The 15,346-nt window shown below is 38.8% G+C and overlaps 2 protein-coding genes across 3 annotated transcripts; both read left to right on the plus strand.

Annotated features, from left to right (window-relative positions):
- The first annotated feature begins 1,069 nt into the window (after positions 1 to 1,069).
- Positions 1,070 to 6,025, plus strand: LOC137198297 (C-type lectin domain family 6 member A-like). Of its 2 annotated transcripts, XM_067612031.1 has the most exons (7): positions 1,070 to 1,307; positions 1,758 to 1,880; positions 2,130 to 2,219; positions 2,719 to 2,883; positions 3,533 to 3,684; positions 4,198 to 4,322; positions 5,728 to 6,025. In XM_067612031.1, the coding sequence occupies exons 1-7, from the start codon at positions 1,244 to 1,246 to the stop codon at positions 5,876 to 5,878; spliced, it is 870 nt and encodes a 289-aa protein (XP_067468132.1). In that variant the 5' UTR covers positions 1,070 to 1,243; the 3' UTR covers positions 5,879 to 6,025. The 2 variants fall into 2 exon arrangements, with proteins under 2 accessions (XP_067468132.1, XP_067468133.1); XM_067612032.1 differs by lacking the exon at positions 1,758 to 1,880.
- A 2,827-nt stretch (positions 6,026 to 8,852) lies between these two features.
- LOC137198298 (cytochrome c oxidase subunit 6B1-like) lies at positions 8,853 to 13,121 on the plus strand. Its single transcript, XM_067612033.1, has 4 exons — positions 8,853 to 9,011; positions 10,533 to 10,655; positions 12,231 to 12,331; positions 12,952 to 13,121. The coding sequence occupies exons 2-4, from the start codon at positions 10,550 to 10,552 to the stop codon at positions 13,003 to 13,005; spliced, it is 261 nt and encodes an 86-aa protein (XP_067468134.1). The 5' UTR covers positions 8,853 to 9,011; positions 10,533 to 10,549; the 3' UTR covers positions 13,006 to 13,121.
- The last annotated feature ends 2,225 nt before the right edge of the window (positions 13,122 to 15,346 follow it).

Raw genomic sequence — 15,346 nt, forward strand, 5'->3', positions numbered from 1 at the left:
GTTTTGAATAAAACTATATAAAATATTTTATGAATTCAAACTGGGCTACAAACTAATTTCTTTGCACGTGTTGTGTTGTGATGGTTTGTCACTGATACAATGCAGCTCAAATAGCAATTCAACAACTGTATTTGTATTATTTGTTAGCAACAACATTAAAATATCAATGAGTTGAAGTTAGCTAACAATAACTAAAAAGTAAAATGATTTTGGTTGAATTATACTTTAGAAGATACTCTTCATTACTGTTAAAGGCTAACTGGTGATTTTCTATATTTTTCTTATTGTCGACAAATCTCATGTTCAGAGCCAAACCAACAATGAATTGATCTACTAACAAGCATTGTGTGTGTATCCAAAGCCTGATATATCTTATTCCTCTGTGCTGTAGACCTCCGTTGTTGTCCAAAAACGATTTAAAACACATGAATGAGCCACACCGCTGCACTGGGTGACCTGTTCTTTCGCCGTCCTGTTCACAGAGCTTCACTAGCTTGTTGCGCTACATATCACAACCCCTCGACATTGCACTAAAGTTCTTTGAGACATTTATAACGTAGTACAAAGTCAAGAGGTTGTGATACGTAGCGCAACAAGCTAGCAAAGCTCTATAAACAAAACTGTGTTCCCGCACATGCTCAGTGGCGTCTGCATTACACAGAACTACTCTCCAGAGACTCAAATGTGGTCGCTGTTATTAGTTGCTATTTGTTTCGAAACAAACTACCGTGATCAACGGTAAAAACATTGACATGTTTTCAATAGTTTTTGGACAACAGAGGTTTTGTTGACAATAAGAAAAATATAGAAAATTGCAAGCGTTATCCTTTAAAGATCAGCAGCCTCTATATAAACTGTTGGCAACTAACACTAAGAAATTCTCTGAGCTTTTGTATTTTAGGAGCTTTTGTATTTTAACTAACTGAGATAAAACAAAGAGACTCCCGTGATGGCTATAACTGAACATCAGCTGCTGAACTCTTTCCAACAGGCTGGTTTGTTATCACACACAGTCCTGCTTTGCATACAGTTGCAGAGCAGCCAGTATTTTAATATGAGATACAATTCTACATCTACTAACCGGACTATTCTCTCCTTTACCTGCTCTGGGATCATGTAGGATTTCATGTATTTGAACTATATATGAAGCCTCAGCGACGCAACTATAAAAGTGGGAACTATTACGCGCTGATGCAATAATTACTAAAAATATTTGGTTGTTGGTGTTCTGTTGGATGAAACAATGGGAGTGAACAATGGATCGACTCTGCTGGAAGAAGAAAAAACCCAAACACCTGCAGACAAAAGTAACGTTTTACCTTTTTAACAAAAGTTTTCACGTATCAGCTTAAACTTTTATACATTTTTTATGTTTTTTAAAGGAAAATTACACTCAAAGATAGTTGTATTTTCCACCACTGTTCAGTTTAAAGCACTTTTTTTTTGTATTTTAGGCAGTGTTATGTGAATCAGTGGGTCAATTACTTACATAGATTGTGTCAATGGCTTTAAGAAGAATACTATATATTGGAAACAGAGTTTTTATAAGCTTGTGTTTATAAGCTCAGTGTATAACTTCATTGATGTGCCTTGTAGATCCATTAGTTTAAAGGTTTTGTGTTTAATGTAAATATACATTTTCTCACCTATCCCTCGTGGTGCTGACCATGCACATACAGTATGTTTCAGCTTTATTTGCTGAGGTTTTGAGACATCTACCTCTTACCCTATACAACTGTTTCAATGTTTGTTTCCAGAAACAATGTCCCGGTTATTTCGGATAATCTACAGACCTCGCTGTGGAGGGGAGGCGGTGGTAGATATCTCAGAACTTCAGCAAATAAAACCCAAAGACTTACCATGGCTGGAATCAGTTAAAGGTAAGTGTAAAAATATAAAAACACTGATTCAGCAGAATCTAATGCAAAAAGGCCTTTATTTACATGTATGAAGCTTTGTAAAGAGAAGATTTATTATGCTTGTTGTATTGGATTGTACATCGTTTCTATTGGTTTGTGATTTAGGTGAACTGACCCTTTATGAACATTTACAGTACTGTGATAAGTCAGCTCGCTCTGAAGTAGCAGTTTGAAGAGTATTCAGTGTTTTTCTGTTGTTTTGTCTCTCAGGTTGGTTCAGTCAGTACACACAGCTGGCTCACTACTTCTCCCTGCTCTGTTTCCTGCTCACCATCATCACTCTGCTGCTGACTTTCTGCTGTGAGTGCTTCACTTCATGTTCGTTGAATAGTTTTTGTGCAACAATGGAGGATTTTGATACACACAGATGATACCTGTTAATGGGATTGAGCCATTGTTGGGGTTTTTTAGTGTTTTGTGGGCAAAAAAAAGGTGAAAATGATGCTTTTCAAAAGCTAATATTTCACAGTAGCCATTAACTGATGATTTTTTTTTGGTGTTGATCCTTCTGAATCCTGAGAAATCCTGAATATTCTTTAATCACCCTGCCAGCTAACGTATTGTCAGAATCCAGGGCAGCCGTTATTTTAGAATGAATGTCTTCATTTGAAGGTTTACAGAGAGGATTAACTCTCTATGTTTCTTCTGTACGGCCTCATCTCTTTTTTTTTATACCTCTGTCAGTCTGCTTTGTTTTCTCCCCGACACATCCTTTATTATCCTGTATCCATGGAAACGGGTGATGGGACATTGTTGTATGTCATTTTTCTGTCTTTCTGGTTGGTGTTTGATACCACAGTGTTGCAGATCACGTTGGTGTTCCAGTCGCAGTCGAAACTGCGGGAAACCAAAGTGAGAGATCTGACGAATAGACTGGAGAAGCTCAACCAGTCATATCGCTTCCTGTTCTCCCAGTATCCTGCTCTCAACCAGTACTGCCCAGTCAGCAACTCCACTACTGGTGGTGAGATGTGTATGTGTGTATGTGTGTGTGTGTGTGCGAGGACCAGTTTTAGTTTTACATCTTAAGGATGAAGGTATTTTGGGAAAGTGTGTGAACAAGGATTTATTTGGGGGATAATACTTGGATTTAGACACATAAACACTATAATTCTGTAAGTGAACTTCCAGTCATGCTGTAGCTTCAACCAACCATCTACAGATTAATTATTTGCAAAAACTGTTTGACCCAGCTGCTCTGATTTGCATAATGGTTTGCAAAAGTGCACCAACCACAATGAGCTCAAACACAACGCTGTGAGCTGCAAGTTTTCAAATCAGATAACAGGTACTCAGTCTTTTGTTGTCTTTTCTATGAATGCATTTATTGTGCTGATTGAATCCATTAAATCCCAAAATACAGTTTTAAAGTAAAACAACAATGTAATATGCTCTTGTGTAATAACACTTATATGAAAAAGCATTTTGCAAGTATTGTTTGTATGTATTTACACTTTAGAAGGTTAGAAACAGTCACATCGAGATAATTTCATAGTGAATTTTCAAATCACTGCTGTAAACTGAGCCCAGCTTCTGTTTTGAAAAAAAAAAAAAGGTCACGAGGAGAAGATGAGTTCATTCAGCTGCTGTCTTCATTCCTCTTCTCCACTCAGAGCGAAAGTGCAGCCCGTGTCCGGCCGGCTGGACGTCAGAAGGAGAGAAATGCTTTCTGTTCAGTCAGGACAGAGCGGACTGGATCAGCAGCCAGTACCGCTGCATGGCACTGGGAGGCGCTGTGGTGCAAGTCAGGACAGAAGAGGAGCAGGTGAACACAAACACGCTCTTGTTTCTGCTCTGCTCAGATATCTCAGCTTCTTTTTTTTTCATTATATTGACCCTAATTCATTTAAATTCTACCATATACATGTACTTAGTCTATTTCTTTCTTTATATTACAAACAACAACTCTCAAATCTATTACCTTCTTTTCATCTGTCTTAAATTAAACTTCATTAACGATATATTCTGCATCTGTCCTCTTGTAAACACTTGAGATGCTCTTCCTGAAATATCAGCTCTCACGACACACATTTTGGCACACGCAAACACACACACACCATCAGAGAGAGAGGTTAAGAATAGATTTAAGACCTCTATGAAATATGGAAACGTCTGCAGGAGCAGAGGTCATCTGAGGTTTTGACTTTCACTGTTTTACTGTACATGAAACACTGTTTATGTCCTCGATTTTGTTCTTAACAAGCCACACGACGTCTGAAGAAGAAGGTTAGGGATTAACTGTACAAAATATTCACTTTTTTTTTTACTTATTTCTCAGGTATTTCTGTGGAAAACAGCTCAGAGTCTGAGCCAGGGAGACTCATACTGGCTCGGCCTGAGGAGCAGCAGTGCTGACGGGAGCTGGCAGTGGAGCGACGGATCCCTGATGGAGAAGGGACCACAGTGAGTAATGACAGGCGGGGGGGGGGGGGGGGGGGGGGGGGGTGAGAAGGAGGAGGAGGAGGAGGGTTGAGCAGGGACAAACGGGGCTCGTGAGCTGATGAGCCGCATGATCTCTTCTCCTGAGGCTCGTCAGACTTTGGTCACATGTCACCTGATCACAAGTCAGGAGACACAAGTATGGAAAGATAAGACGAGTGACTCCTGAGCCTGGGTGAAATATCTGTTTTATGAAGATAACAAATATACGAATATACTGTATAAGATATGCTAGACACACAAGAGAGGAAAGTTATTGAGTCTGTTCAGGTTGATTTGTTTAAAGTTCAAATATAAAAATAAATTTATGAATAAAAACAGGTGAATTTGGAGTTTGCACATTATTTTTAAGAAGGAATAACACCGAAAAATACATCATGAGGAGGTCAAAATAAGAAGGAAAGATAAGAAACATAACTTAAAGATGGTAGGATTTAAGACTTTTATGGATTCTTCTGTTAAATGTGTTTGTTTTGATACAGAATACAATATTTACAGATCTTGTTTTCTTAAAAGGAATCTAATGTGTTTGATGGAGTGTGAATATGTGTGTAAAAACAGAGCACAGATGATGAAAAATATGCAAAAAGATGGTTTCTGAATCATTTCCTTGATGCATAAAAGTAAAAAATAATCTGAAAGTCACAGTGAAAAGAAATATAACTGTTGGCTTTTTTTCTTTTTCCATTAAAGCTCATTTTGGTGATTTTTATTTTAAGTTTTGTTTTTTCCATTCACAGATTTTTTTTGTTTTCGTCAGATAATCGTCATCTTTGATGCAGAAAATTGAAGTTTTCATTTTTCATTTTATAATTAATCGCTTGTTGTGCACTGCAGCTGGTTTTAATTAAAATATTCTCATCAGGAAATCGATTTTAGGCAAATATTGTTAATTGATAAAATAAGAATAATAACTGTGGAATATCCAAAACTTACAAAGCATGAAAATCAGACCCGGTCCAGGCTGATTCTGATCAGTTTTTCTCAGTTTAGTTAGAAGATTTTGCTCTTTTTCACTCCTCTATTTTTATATTTTCAGGCATTTTTGCCTTTATTTGACAGCAAAGGTGACAAGAGAAACACATCGACTACTAATTCAAGCAACAAATAATATTTAAAAGCAGAGAGGATGTTTTTCTTTTTAAACTGACTTTAACTTTTTCCTTTTACTGTGATCAAGAATTTAGATCATATTATCAACTAATATGACACAGAATCATCTCATTTTTAATCAGAGGGTATTATAAGCGTTGGGGCTGCTGTTTTAATTTTATGACGTATTTTCATATAGAGGCGTAGTGGTTGCCATGGAAACAGATGAAATTCTGAGCTTGTGTTTTGTTTTTTTTTCTGCTCCTCATCTCTGCAGGTTTTGGCAGCGTGAGCCTGATAAAACAGACGGACGGGAGTTGTGTGGTCGACTCACACCGGGAGACAACTACAGGAGGACCTGGTTCGTCTCCAGATGTTCCAGCCAGCTGAGGAGCATCTGTGAGAGGAGACAAAGTACTCTGCAGTGAGAGGAGAAGATTCAACTTCAAACAACTCCAGATCATATCTGATGAAGCAAAACACACAAAATAAGACTGTAAACCAACTTCCCCTTTGATTTAAATGTATTTATTCTAGTGATAAAACACTTTAATCACTAAAATCATTCTTGTTGATTTATGTTTTTGTTTGTGTGATTTGTTGTGTCATGTTTAACTTTTCTATTTTTTGTTTGTTTTTTTGTTGATGTTTTGGTTTTGGGGTTTTTTTGCAGGACTGATTCCTCATTCAAACTCCACTAAATGTTGTTATTATTTTAATGAATGAATCCCTCAGCTTCATACAATCAATTATAAATCATTTAAAAGTGTTCTATAAATAAATGTATTATTGTTATTATTATTAGATAATAGATGTTTGCATAATTGTATTATTAATTAATAATAAAACAATAATAATAATATTAGAGATACAGGTAAACTGTGCAAAATTGGATATTAACAAAAACTAACTGGAAATAGAAATACAAAAAATTATAATAGTGTCTGAACAATATAAGTGGTGAAGTGATATATAACATCTTTCTCATACAATAAAAAATAATATATAAGAAATTTGACAAAAACAAATTCAGACTGAATTCTTTTTGGGACTATATTGTCTCATTATATATATATGCACACATATTTACAAAACTTGGATAAAAAAATTAAGGAAGGCCACTATATCAGGACAAGGAAGCTCCTCACAATGCATGGAGGGTTTCATCCCAAGTCCAGCACAATGAGACTGTACGCTAAGCGGAACGAGGGAGGCCGAGGACTGGTGAGCATCAGAGCCACTGTCCAGGACGAAACAACAAACATCCAGGAATACATCAGGAAGATGACCCCCAAAGATGAGCTGCTAAGTGAATACCTCAGGCAACATAAACCTGATGATGCAGAGGAGGAGGAGGAGGTACCATCATGGAGGGACAAGCCCCTACACGGCATGTACCACCAACAGATAGAAGAAGTGGCTGATATCAAGAAATCCTACCAGTGGCTGAAGAAGGCTGGACTGAAGGACAGCACAGAAGTACTAATCATGGCAGCACAAGAACAGTACAGGATCAATAGAGGCGGGGATCTACCACACCAGACAGGACCCCAGGTACAGGCTGTACAAAGATGGTCCTGAGACAGTTCAGCACATAATAGCAGGGTGTAAGATGCAGGCAGGAACAGCGTACATGGAACGCCATAACCAAGTGGCTGGCATAGTGTACAGGAACATCTGCACTGAGTATGGGTTGGAGGTCCCAAGGTCACAATGGAAGACACCTCCTAAGGTGGTTGAGAATGACCAAGCCAAGATCCTGTAGGACTTCCAGATCCAGACTGAGAAGCTGGTGATGGCTAACCAACCGGACATCGTGTTGATTGACAAACAACAGAAGAAGGCAGTGGTGATAGACGTAGCAAGCAACAGCAACATCAGGAAGAAGGAGCACGAGAAGCTCAAAAAATACCAAGGGCTGAAAGAGGAGCTAGAAAAGATGTGGGGAGTAAAAGCAACAGTGGGGCCATGGTGGTAATCGGAGCACTGGTGGCTGTGACCCACAAACAGGGAGAGTGGCTCCAGCAGATTCCAGGTACAACATCTGAGGTCTCTATCTAGAAGAGCGCAGTCCTAGGAACAGCTAATATACTGCGCAGAACCCTCAAACTTCCAGCAGGCCTCTGCTAGAGGACCCAAGCTTGAGGAAGACACACTCCATGGAAGGGAAATTTTGTTCTCTCTTGTAATGGAGATCTTTATTTTAATGACACTTTCTGAATAAATAAAGCTCAACTAACTAACTTCTTCGGTAGACTTTGTGTTAAGATTTCTTTACAGAGTCAAGAATGTAGATCAGGTGATGTATAACATTATTTTTATGTTTCCTTTGAATGTTGTGCATATGAGCACATACACTCAGCAAGCACTTTATTAGGAACACCTGTGCAAATCTAATGCAATCCAAAAACCGGCTCTGCCATCTTTTACAAAGCTTATACATTTTCAGTTTTTGTTGACGTTGTCAGAAAGGTAATAATTCTACTTTATGTTTATTGTTGAGGTTGTAGTGGGTGGTGGGGGTGGTGTTCTGGGGTGTATTACACTGAAAATGTTCCTAATATTTTGCCCCTCATGTATGTGTATTATAAATTATAATATTGGGAAAACTTTGTCTACAAAAACTGATGTAAATATGTATAAGCTTAGTATAAGTTGAATTTATGGCTGTTGTATTATATATACAACAGCCTATATATATATATTTTTTTTTCTTTCTTTCTTTTCTATTTGCATTTTATTTGTTTGTATATGTGCTCATTTCTTTAATTGCACTTTCATCAGTTTTATGTCTGGGCTCAGTGCTGCTAGATATACAAACAGGTGACAAATTAAAGGAAAAGCCGGTCCAGGTCTGAATGTTTGACCCCTACAGTGAGGGGATCTGGTGGCTCTGTTATGCTTTGGGAGACATTTTACTGGCACGGTTGTGTACTTGTCCCCTTTAGAAGGAAGGGTCACTGCAAATCAATACAAAGCTGTTCTGAGTGATCACCTTTATCCTATGATGAAACATTTCTATCCTGATGGGAGTGGTCTCTTCCAGGATGCCCCAGTTCACAGGGCAAGAGGGGTCACTGAATGGTTTGATGAGTATTAAAATGATGTGAATCATATGCTATGGCCTTCACAGTCACCAGATCTCAACCCAAACGAACACCTATGGGAGATTTTGGACTGACGTGTTAGACAGCGCTCCATCACCATCATCAAAACACCAAATGAGGAAATTCTTTTGGAAAAATGGTGTTCATCCCTCTGTTGAAGCTGTTCTGCTGGCACGTGGTGGCTCAACACCTTTCTAAAACACTTTATGTTGGTTTGTCATTTAATTTGTCACCTGTCTGTACAGTACAGTATGTGCTCATTGTTCTTTGATATCATCTTTTACCTGTTGGCTGCAGTTTTCTGCACCTCCGCGTGTGTCCACCAGGTGGCGGTGTTGTCTCAAACATTAGCCGAAGGGCCGCGTCTGTTTCCCGGCATGCCTTTCGAGTGAACAACCCTTCAGACCAAAGGACACCGGAGGATCGGGATTACAGCGGATCTTATCTGTGAACGGTAAACCGCTTCTTTCAGGAATATCACATATTTTCTGCTTTATTACTAGTAACGTTGTTGATGATGAGTTTTTTAATATATTTACTTCTGTCATTCAGTTCGTATCTCTGACAGAAAGGTTAACGGTAGATGTAAAAAACGCTCACTGGTGTATTGGCTAATTCATTGACAGCTGAATGGGTTTAAATTACGTTACTTAATATAATCGCTGATCAAACTTATAATTATAACAGTTGGTGTCATTTTGTTGTCGGTTGAACAGTCAGTTTATACGTTACAAATGATCGGCTATTGAGCTAACGCTAGCCAAACCTGCTACATGTCAAACAGGGACGTGATATCTGCTGAACTCCGTTTGGGAAAAGCGATATTCTTCATATTTCCAGTGTTGATGCGAAACTTGTAACTCCTAGAGCAGATTTGAAGGTTTCTTGTTAATCAGTAGAGTCAGCTGGTAAATTCGGCTCACAAAACAGTCACCAAGAATAGTTTAAACAGAGCAAATAATCAGGTTTATTAACTGATACACTCAACTGTGTATCTCAACCCTTTGCTGTGTATTCTGGGGTAAAATAAATCTGAGATTGAAGAAGTATTCACATCATTTACTGAAGTAAAAGTACCAGTACAGCAATGTAGATATACTGAAATACAAGTAAAAGTCATGCAGGAAAAATCCTACTTAAGTAAAAGTACATTATTATCAGCTTGTAGTGAAAGTGTAAAAGTAGTGGTTTGGTCCCTCTGACTGATATATTATTATATATGACATCATTAGATTATTAATAGTGAAGCATCAGTGTTAGAGCAGCATGTTACTGTTGTAGCTGCTGGAGGTGGAGCTAGTTTCAACTACTTTATATACAGTTAGCTAGTTTAGTCCAGTGGTTTCCAACCTAGGGGTTGAGGCCCCTCCAAAGGGTCAGCAGATAAATCTGAGGGGTCGTGAGATGATTAATGGGAGAGGAAAGAAGAAAAAACAAAGTTCTGATACACAAATCTGTTTTCAGTTTTTGGATTTCTTCTCTAATCTTTGATTTTTGCTGAAATATTGGATCATTTGAACATTTATTGAAATGAAAGCATGTGAGAAGTTTAGAGGGAAAAATCACTATTTGGTGGAGCTGTTAACAACTCATAGACATGTGAAATGTGACCCCGACTACACACTGCTTTTTGTAAGACGTCAAAAGCCAAAAAGGTTGGAAACCACTGGTTTCATCTTTAACAATGTGTTGTATTTTAAAAGCTTGTTATATTATCCATTGTGTCAAATCTTCATCTGAAAAGTGACTAAAGCTGTCAAATAAATGTAGTGGAGTGGAAGTATAAAGTAGCATCAAAATACTCAAGTAAAGTACAAATACCTCAAAATTGTACTTCAGAACAGTAGTTGAGTAGATGTACTTAGTTACTTTCCACCACTTTAAAAATACGTATCAAATTCAGATCTACTGTCTTTTTCTACTGTGTCTAGTGTGATCTCAGTTCATAGTTATTCACTCTGTTGATCCTCTGCAGATCTCCAGCAACTGAAGATGTCTGACGTGATCGAGGAGAAGATCAAGAACTACAGGACGGCTCCATTTGATGCCCGTTTCCCCAACACCAACCAGACACGCAACTGTTACCAGAACTATCTGGGTAAACATGACAACTCACAGCCTCAAAATTAAGTGCACTGTTACAGATCTAATACAACAGACTCGTATAGATATCATATAACTTGTTCACAATTGATCTGTAAATAGCAAAACTAATATTTCTGGAGAGTTTTTGCAGGTGTTACTTATTTAGTTTAGGTCAGTCAAAAGCTTATCACAAGGTTTTAGACTGATTGACTCCTCTAAAGTGAATTTAAACCAGTAAGCAATACAAACTGCATCAACATCCCTGTGTAGGGTTTTTACATTAAGCAGCATCATTAAGCATCAGAAACAGCCCAAACCCTCCCACCCTTTACACCCTGTACCCCTTGGCTGCAAAGAGAAAATAATTCAGAGCTCATGTATGTAGATACATCAGGGCTGGGCGTCATGACCAAAATCACATATCCCGATAACAACACCTATCCTGATATAGCACATTTTACACATTTTAATTCATGCTCCCACCTGTTGTCTTTTCATCCTTTGCACAGATTACATTAAATTAATCTTCTTGGCTTTTTACTCACAAAGCTTTTATTGCACTGACAGTAACATAACAAGTGTAGTCGTCATCAACTCGAGTATTTCACCTGGTTCAGTGTCTCTCCTGTTTGAGTTGCACGTACACGGAGGATTCAGCCCCGCCCGCCGTGAACCACAGAGAGCAGAGGAGAGCAGCACGACCATAAATGACAGCTGAGACTCTCTCACACTGAGCCGAAATGAAACGAGTGCACATATATTTGGTAAATATTATAAATAAAGACAGTCTGTGCTGTGTTTTTCTGTCATTTCTGGTCGTCGTCTCGCTGCTCCTCTGCTCTTCCTCAGTGCGGGCGGGGCTGAGGCCTCCGTGTGTGTGTGTGTGCAGTGCAGCAGAGAAGAGACAGACAGCGGTGGAGACTTGATGACAACTAAACTCGTTATGTTACTGTAGTGCAATAAAAGCTTCCTGATTAAAAGGCCAAGAAGAGTAGTTTATCAGTGTAATTGCCATAAAAAATGTTATTTGCATCACAATTAAATAAACGGTAGAGCATAATATGAAGCGATAGATGTTTTTCGTCACATGATATACAGTATATCGTCATATTGCACAGCCCTGAGATTCAGGTACATAAAGAGATGACATTGCAAAGAGGTTAGCTTAGCATTTTAGCTAATCCCTATTTGAAATGATGACATCACTATTTCACTCTTCTTCAGCCCTGATCTCTGCTGTTTCCCTGCTGATTTTTAAAATAAACGTAGTTACACCGCTGACATGTTGATAGAATAGACTGAACACAGCTGTTCCAAAAGTGTGTGATTGCAACCTGAAGGATGTCATTAATTAGAATAATTTTATCCTCACACTTGCTAAGAAGTGGTTGTCAGTTATTTCATAATCAGGTCAATTTTCCATATTGAATTTAACTGTCATAGTGACAGAAAAGTTATAGAAAGCGTCGATTATTTAAAAGTTGCAGACTAACGATATGCTCTGATCAGCAGCCTCGTCAGGAATAAGTGCGGTTCATTTATCCTCCTGCTCCAACAGCTCTTCCTTCTCTCTCTGTGTCGTCTGCAGATTTCCACAGATGTAACAAGGCTCTGTCCGCCAAAGACCAGGACACGGCTCCCTGTCAGTGGTACCAGAGGGTCTACAAGAGCCTCTGCCCCATGAGCTGGGTATGCAGTAACAACTTTATACCAGAGCAGGGCGACAAATCCTATTCATTCATCCACATTTTTGCACAGAGAGGTTACTTCTAGTCAAAACTAATGTTGATAATAGCTGACATTAGGCTACATTAGACGTCCTGAGTCATGAGAGTCCTGTTAGCTGTGCAGTGAAAAGTTTCTCTATGTGCAGCTGCTACAGTTAAGGGGCCTCTCGCTGTATCTCACTATCTGATTTTCACAACCGTATCTACGAGAAGGACGGACGGAAAAAGACTCTGCACACTGATCACACTGAATCCTGTGTTTATGCAGGGAAAAAAGTGATTAAAACTGCAAATTAACCCAAAACTTGGACTGCTGCTGTTTCCCAGTCTGAGCAGATGATCATCAGTCCAGCTCAGAAAGTGATTTTTCTTGTGAGACAATTAATTAACAACTGCTACACACGTTTGTCTCAAGATAGAATAATGTTTTCTCTTTTTCCTCATATTTGTGTACCTATAACAAAATGTTATCATCTGTCTGTGAAACCTGTGTTACTTTTTTGATTTCCAATAGTGATCTCTTTTCCTTTTGATTGGTTCTCTATTTCTTTTTCATCTTTTTTCTCTGCTTCTCTCACGCAGGTTCAAAAATGGGATGATCAGCTGGAGGCGGGAACTTTCCCCGGGAAGATCTGAACGGTCACGTTCCTCTCCGTCCCTCCTTTACTCTCTTCACCTCAATATCTTAATGTGAAGCGTTCTTCTCGTCCTGTACAGAAGCAACTAAATAAATTATATAATGTTACTGTGAACACTGTTGTACTTGTTCTGATTTATACTTCAGTTCGAACAGCAGCTTTGGACAAGAAGAAGCTGAGTGCAGAGTCTCCACAGTGTCGTTAAAGGTCCAGTATACAACATTCAGCCTCACTAGATGTCAGTAAACACTATTTGCTATGTAAAGATATGTAGGAGTAACGGCTACCTGAGCAGAGAATGAAGTCGCACTCCCTCTGTGTATGTGTGTGTGTGTGTTGTAATTAGAGCCTATTGGTGCATTTGAGTCCCACGCTGTCCTCCTCGCGGCCATTTTCAACATGGCGGCTGGGTCACAAGCTTTCTGAAATTACAGCTAAACAGTTCACTAAAATATGTTGGTTCAGGAGCTGCTTTTGTTTCTTTTTTTTTCCAACTTTATCGAGCAAACGACCCGCACAGTTGTCTTTGGTGCTATAGTGCGACATCTAGTGGGGCTGAATGTCGTATTTTGCACCTTTTTAAATATTATTCTTTTCTCTTTAATGAGCAAGTTGTAAAGAACACTTTTACTCACATTGACAGCTTTACAAGTTGCAGTACGTCTGGATGGAGATTTATGGGATGAAAGTCATTTCATCAATTGAGTAGACGCATGTAAAGGCCTGGTTAGTTTCCTGCTTTTGTTTCTTAGATGTTAATGTGGGAATAGTTCATTTTCTTGTATTTGTCCTGTATGCAACAAGAAAATAGTGAGGGGACCAAATGATGGAGATGGGAGGAATGGCTTTCCCAGATTTAGCTGATGCATGCTAAAGATTCAGGTATTTTCATTTCATTTGTTTATTCCGGTCCGTTAAAAAACATATATACCAAATCATATTTATTTACAACATTTACACGTATACAAAATGTTATGTTTAATAGAAGAAAACATTCAGTGCATAATTTCTTATGACTCAAAAAATAGTCTCTCCAAATACTGTAAAAAAAGTACAGGCTGAAGCATAAGTTTATTACCCTTTTTAACTCATAAAGACTCACTAAAAATAAAAATGAAATAAAACGATACATTGCCTCTGTACATGTAACATATGAAGGATACAACACAGTGATCATAATTATAACACAGAGATTTAAATTCTCTTCCACATTATTTCTTTGATCATTTTATACATTTTCATGTTTTACGTTGTATTTCAGTTTCCAGGTTAAGTGGATATGAAATGTGCATGAGGAGAAACAGAAAAGTCTGGTCAGTTTTGCTGAATCACAGATCTGCCAACGTTTTTACTCTTGATTCAAATAAGAAAAACCTCCACATAGAAACGCGGTAACAGATGAAACCTCATGTAGAGCAAGAGAGGAGCGCTCCCTCTTCCATGGAGAGACATGCTATAGATACACAGTAAATTTTGGGTAGACAGACGTAGCAGCTAGTAAAATTATAATTTGGATAAACAAATAATAGTAATAGTAATAGTAATAGTAAATATTAAGTGCTGGGTCTAAAAGAGCGTCGAGAGTGAAGAAAAAAAGCCTAAAAAGTGCAAATAACCCCTCAACACTGCACCACTTCTAAATAAAAGCGTAAAACAAATACATGAGGGCACTTGTGTAGTTGAGTCATCGGTCCTGCTGGGAAACAGTTAAAATGTCTGTGATCAAGTGTTTTTAAAACTCATGCAGACAGAGCAGAAATATACTCAATTCATTGCATAATCACTTCACACAAACCTCCATCAGCTGACTTCTGTTACTGTGTCACGAGTAAATCATGAGAACTGACAATGGGAACTGCAGTGTGTGCTTTATCTGACACCTGATGTATCCGGTTTGAGTTCACATGTTATGATATGGGCTTCATATGGATCTTTGCTTACACATATGTAGAGGAAAAAGTCTGAAAAGTAATCTGGAGCATCATCTAAGCTGCACCGCATGACCCGTTGCCCCAGTAACGGGCCGCGTTGCATCAGCATCCGCAGCATCAGCAGCAGCATTAGTCAGCCAGTCAAGGTCGCCAGCGAGATGCATCACGGGAAGGCGAGGAGGACACCAGAGAGAGGAGAGAGGAGGATGAGGGGGGGGGGGGGTGAGGAGGGTAGAGGCGGGGCACAATAACCCCCCTCTCTCTTACGACCCTCAGAACTACCACGCTACGCGCATGCGCCTGCGATTTCGTCAACTGAGCTGACCAACTAACCGAATAAAGGCTGCAGCCATAATAGGACATGGACGCCGCCTCGCCTCACGGGATGCTGTGATGATGCACGACTGT

The sequence above is a fragment of the Thunnus thynnus genome, chromosome 15 (assembly GCF_963924715.1).
Source record: "Thunnus thynnus chromosome 15, fThuThy2.1, whole genome shotgun sequence".
NCBI classification, from domain to species: Eukaryota; Metazoa; Chordata; class Actinopteri; order Scombriformes; family Scombridae; genus Thunnus; species Thunnus thynnus.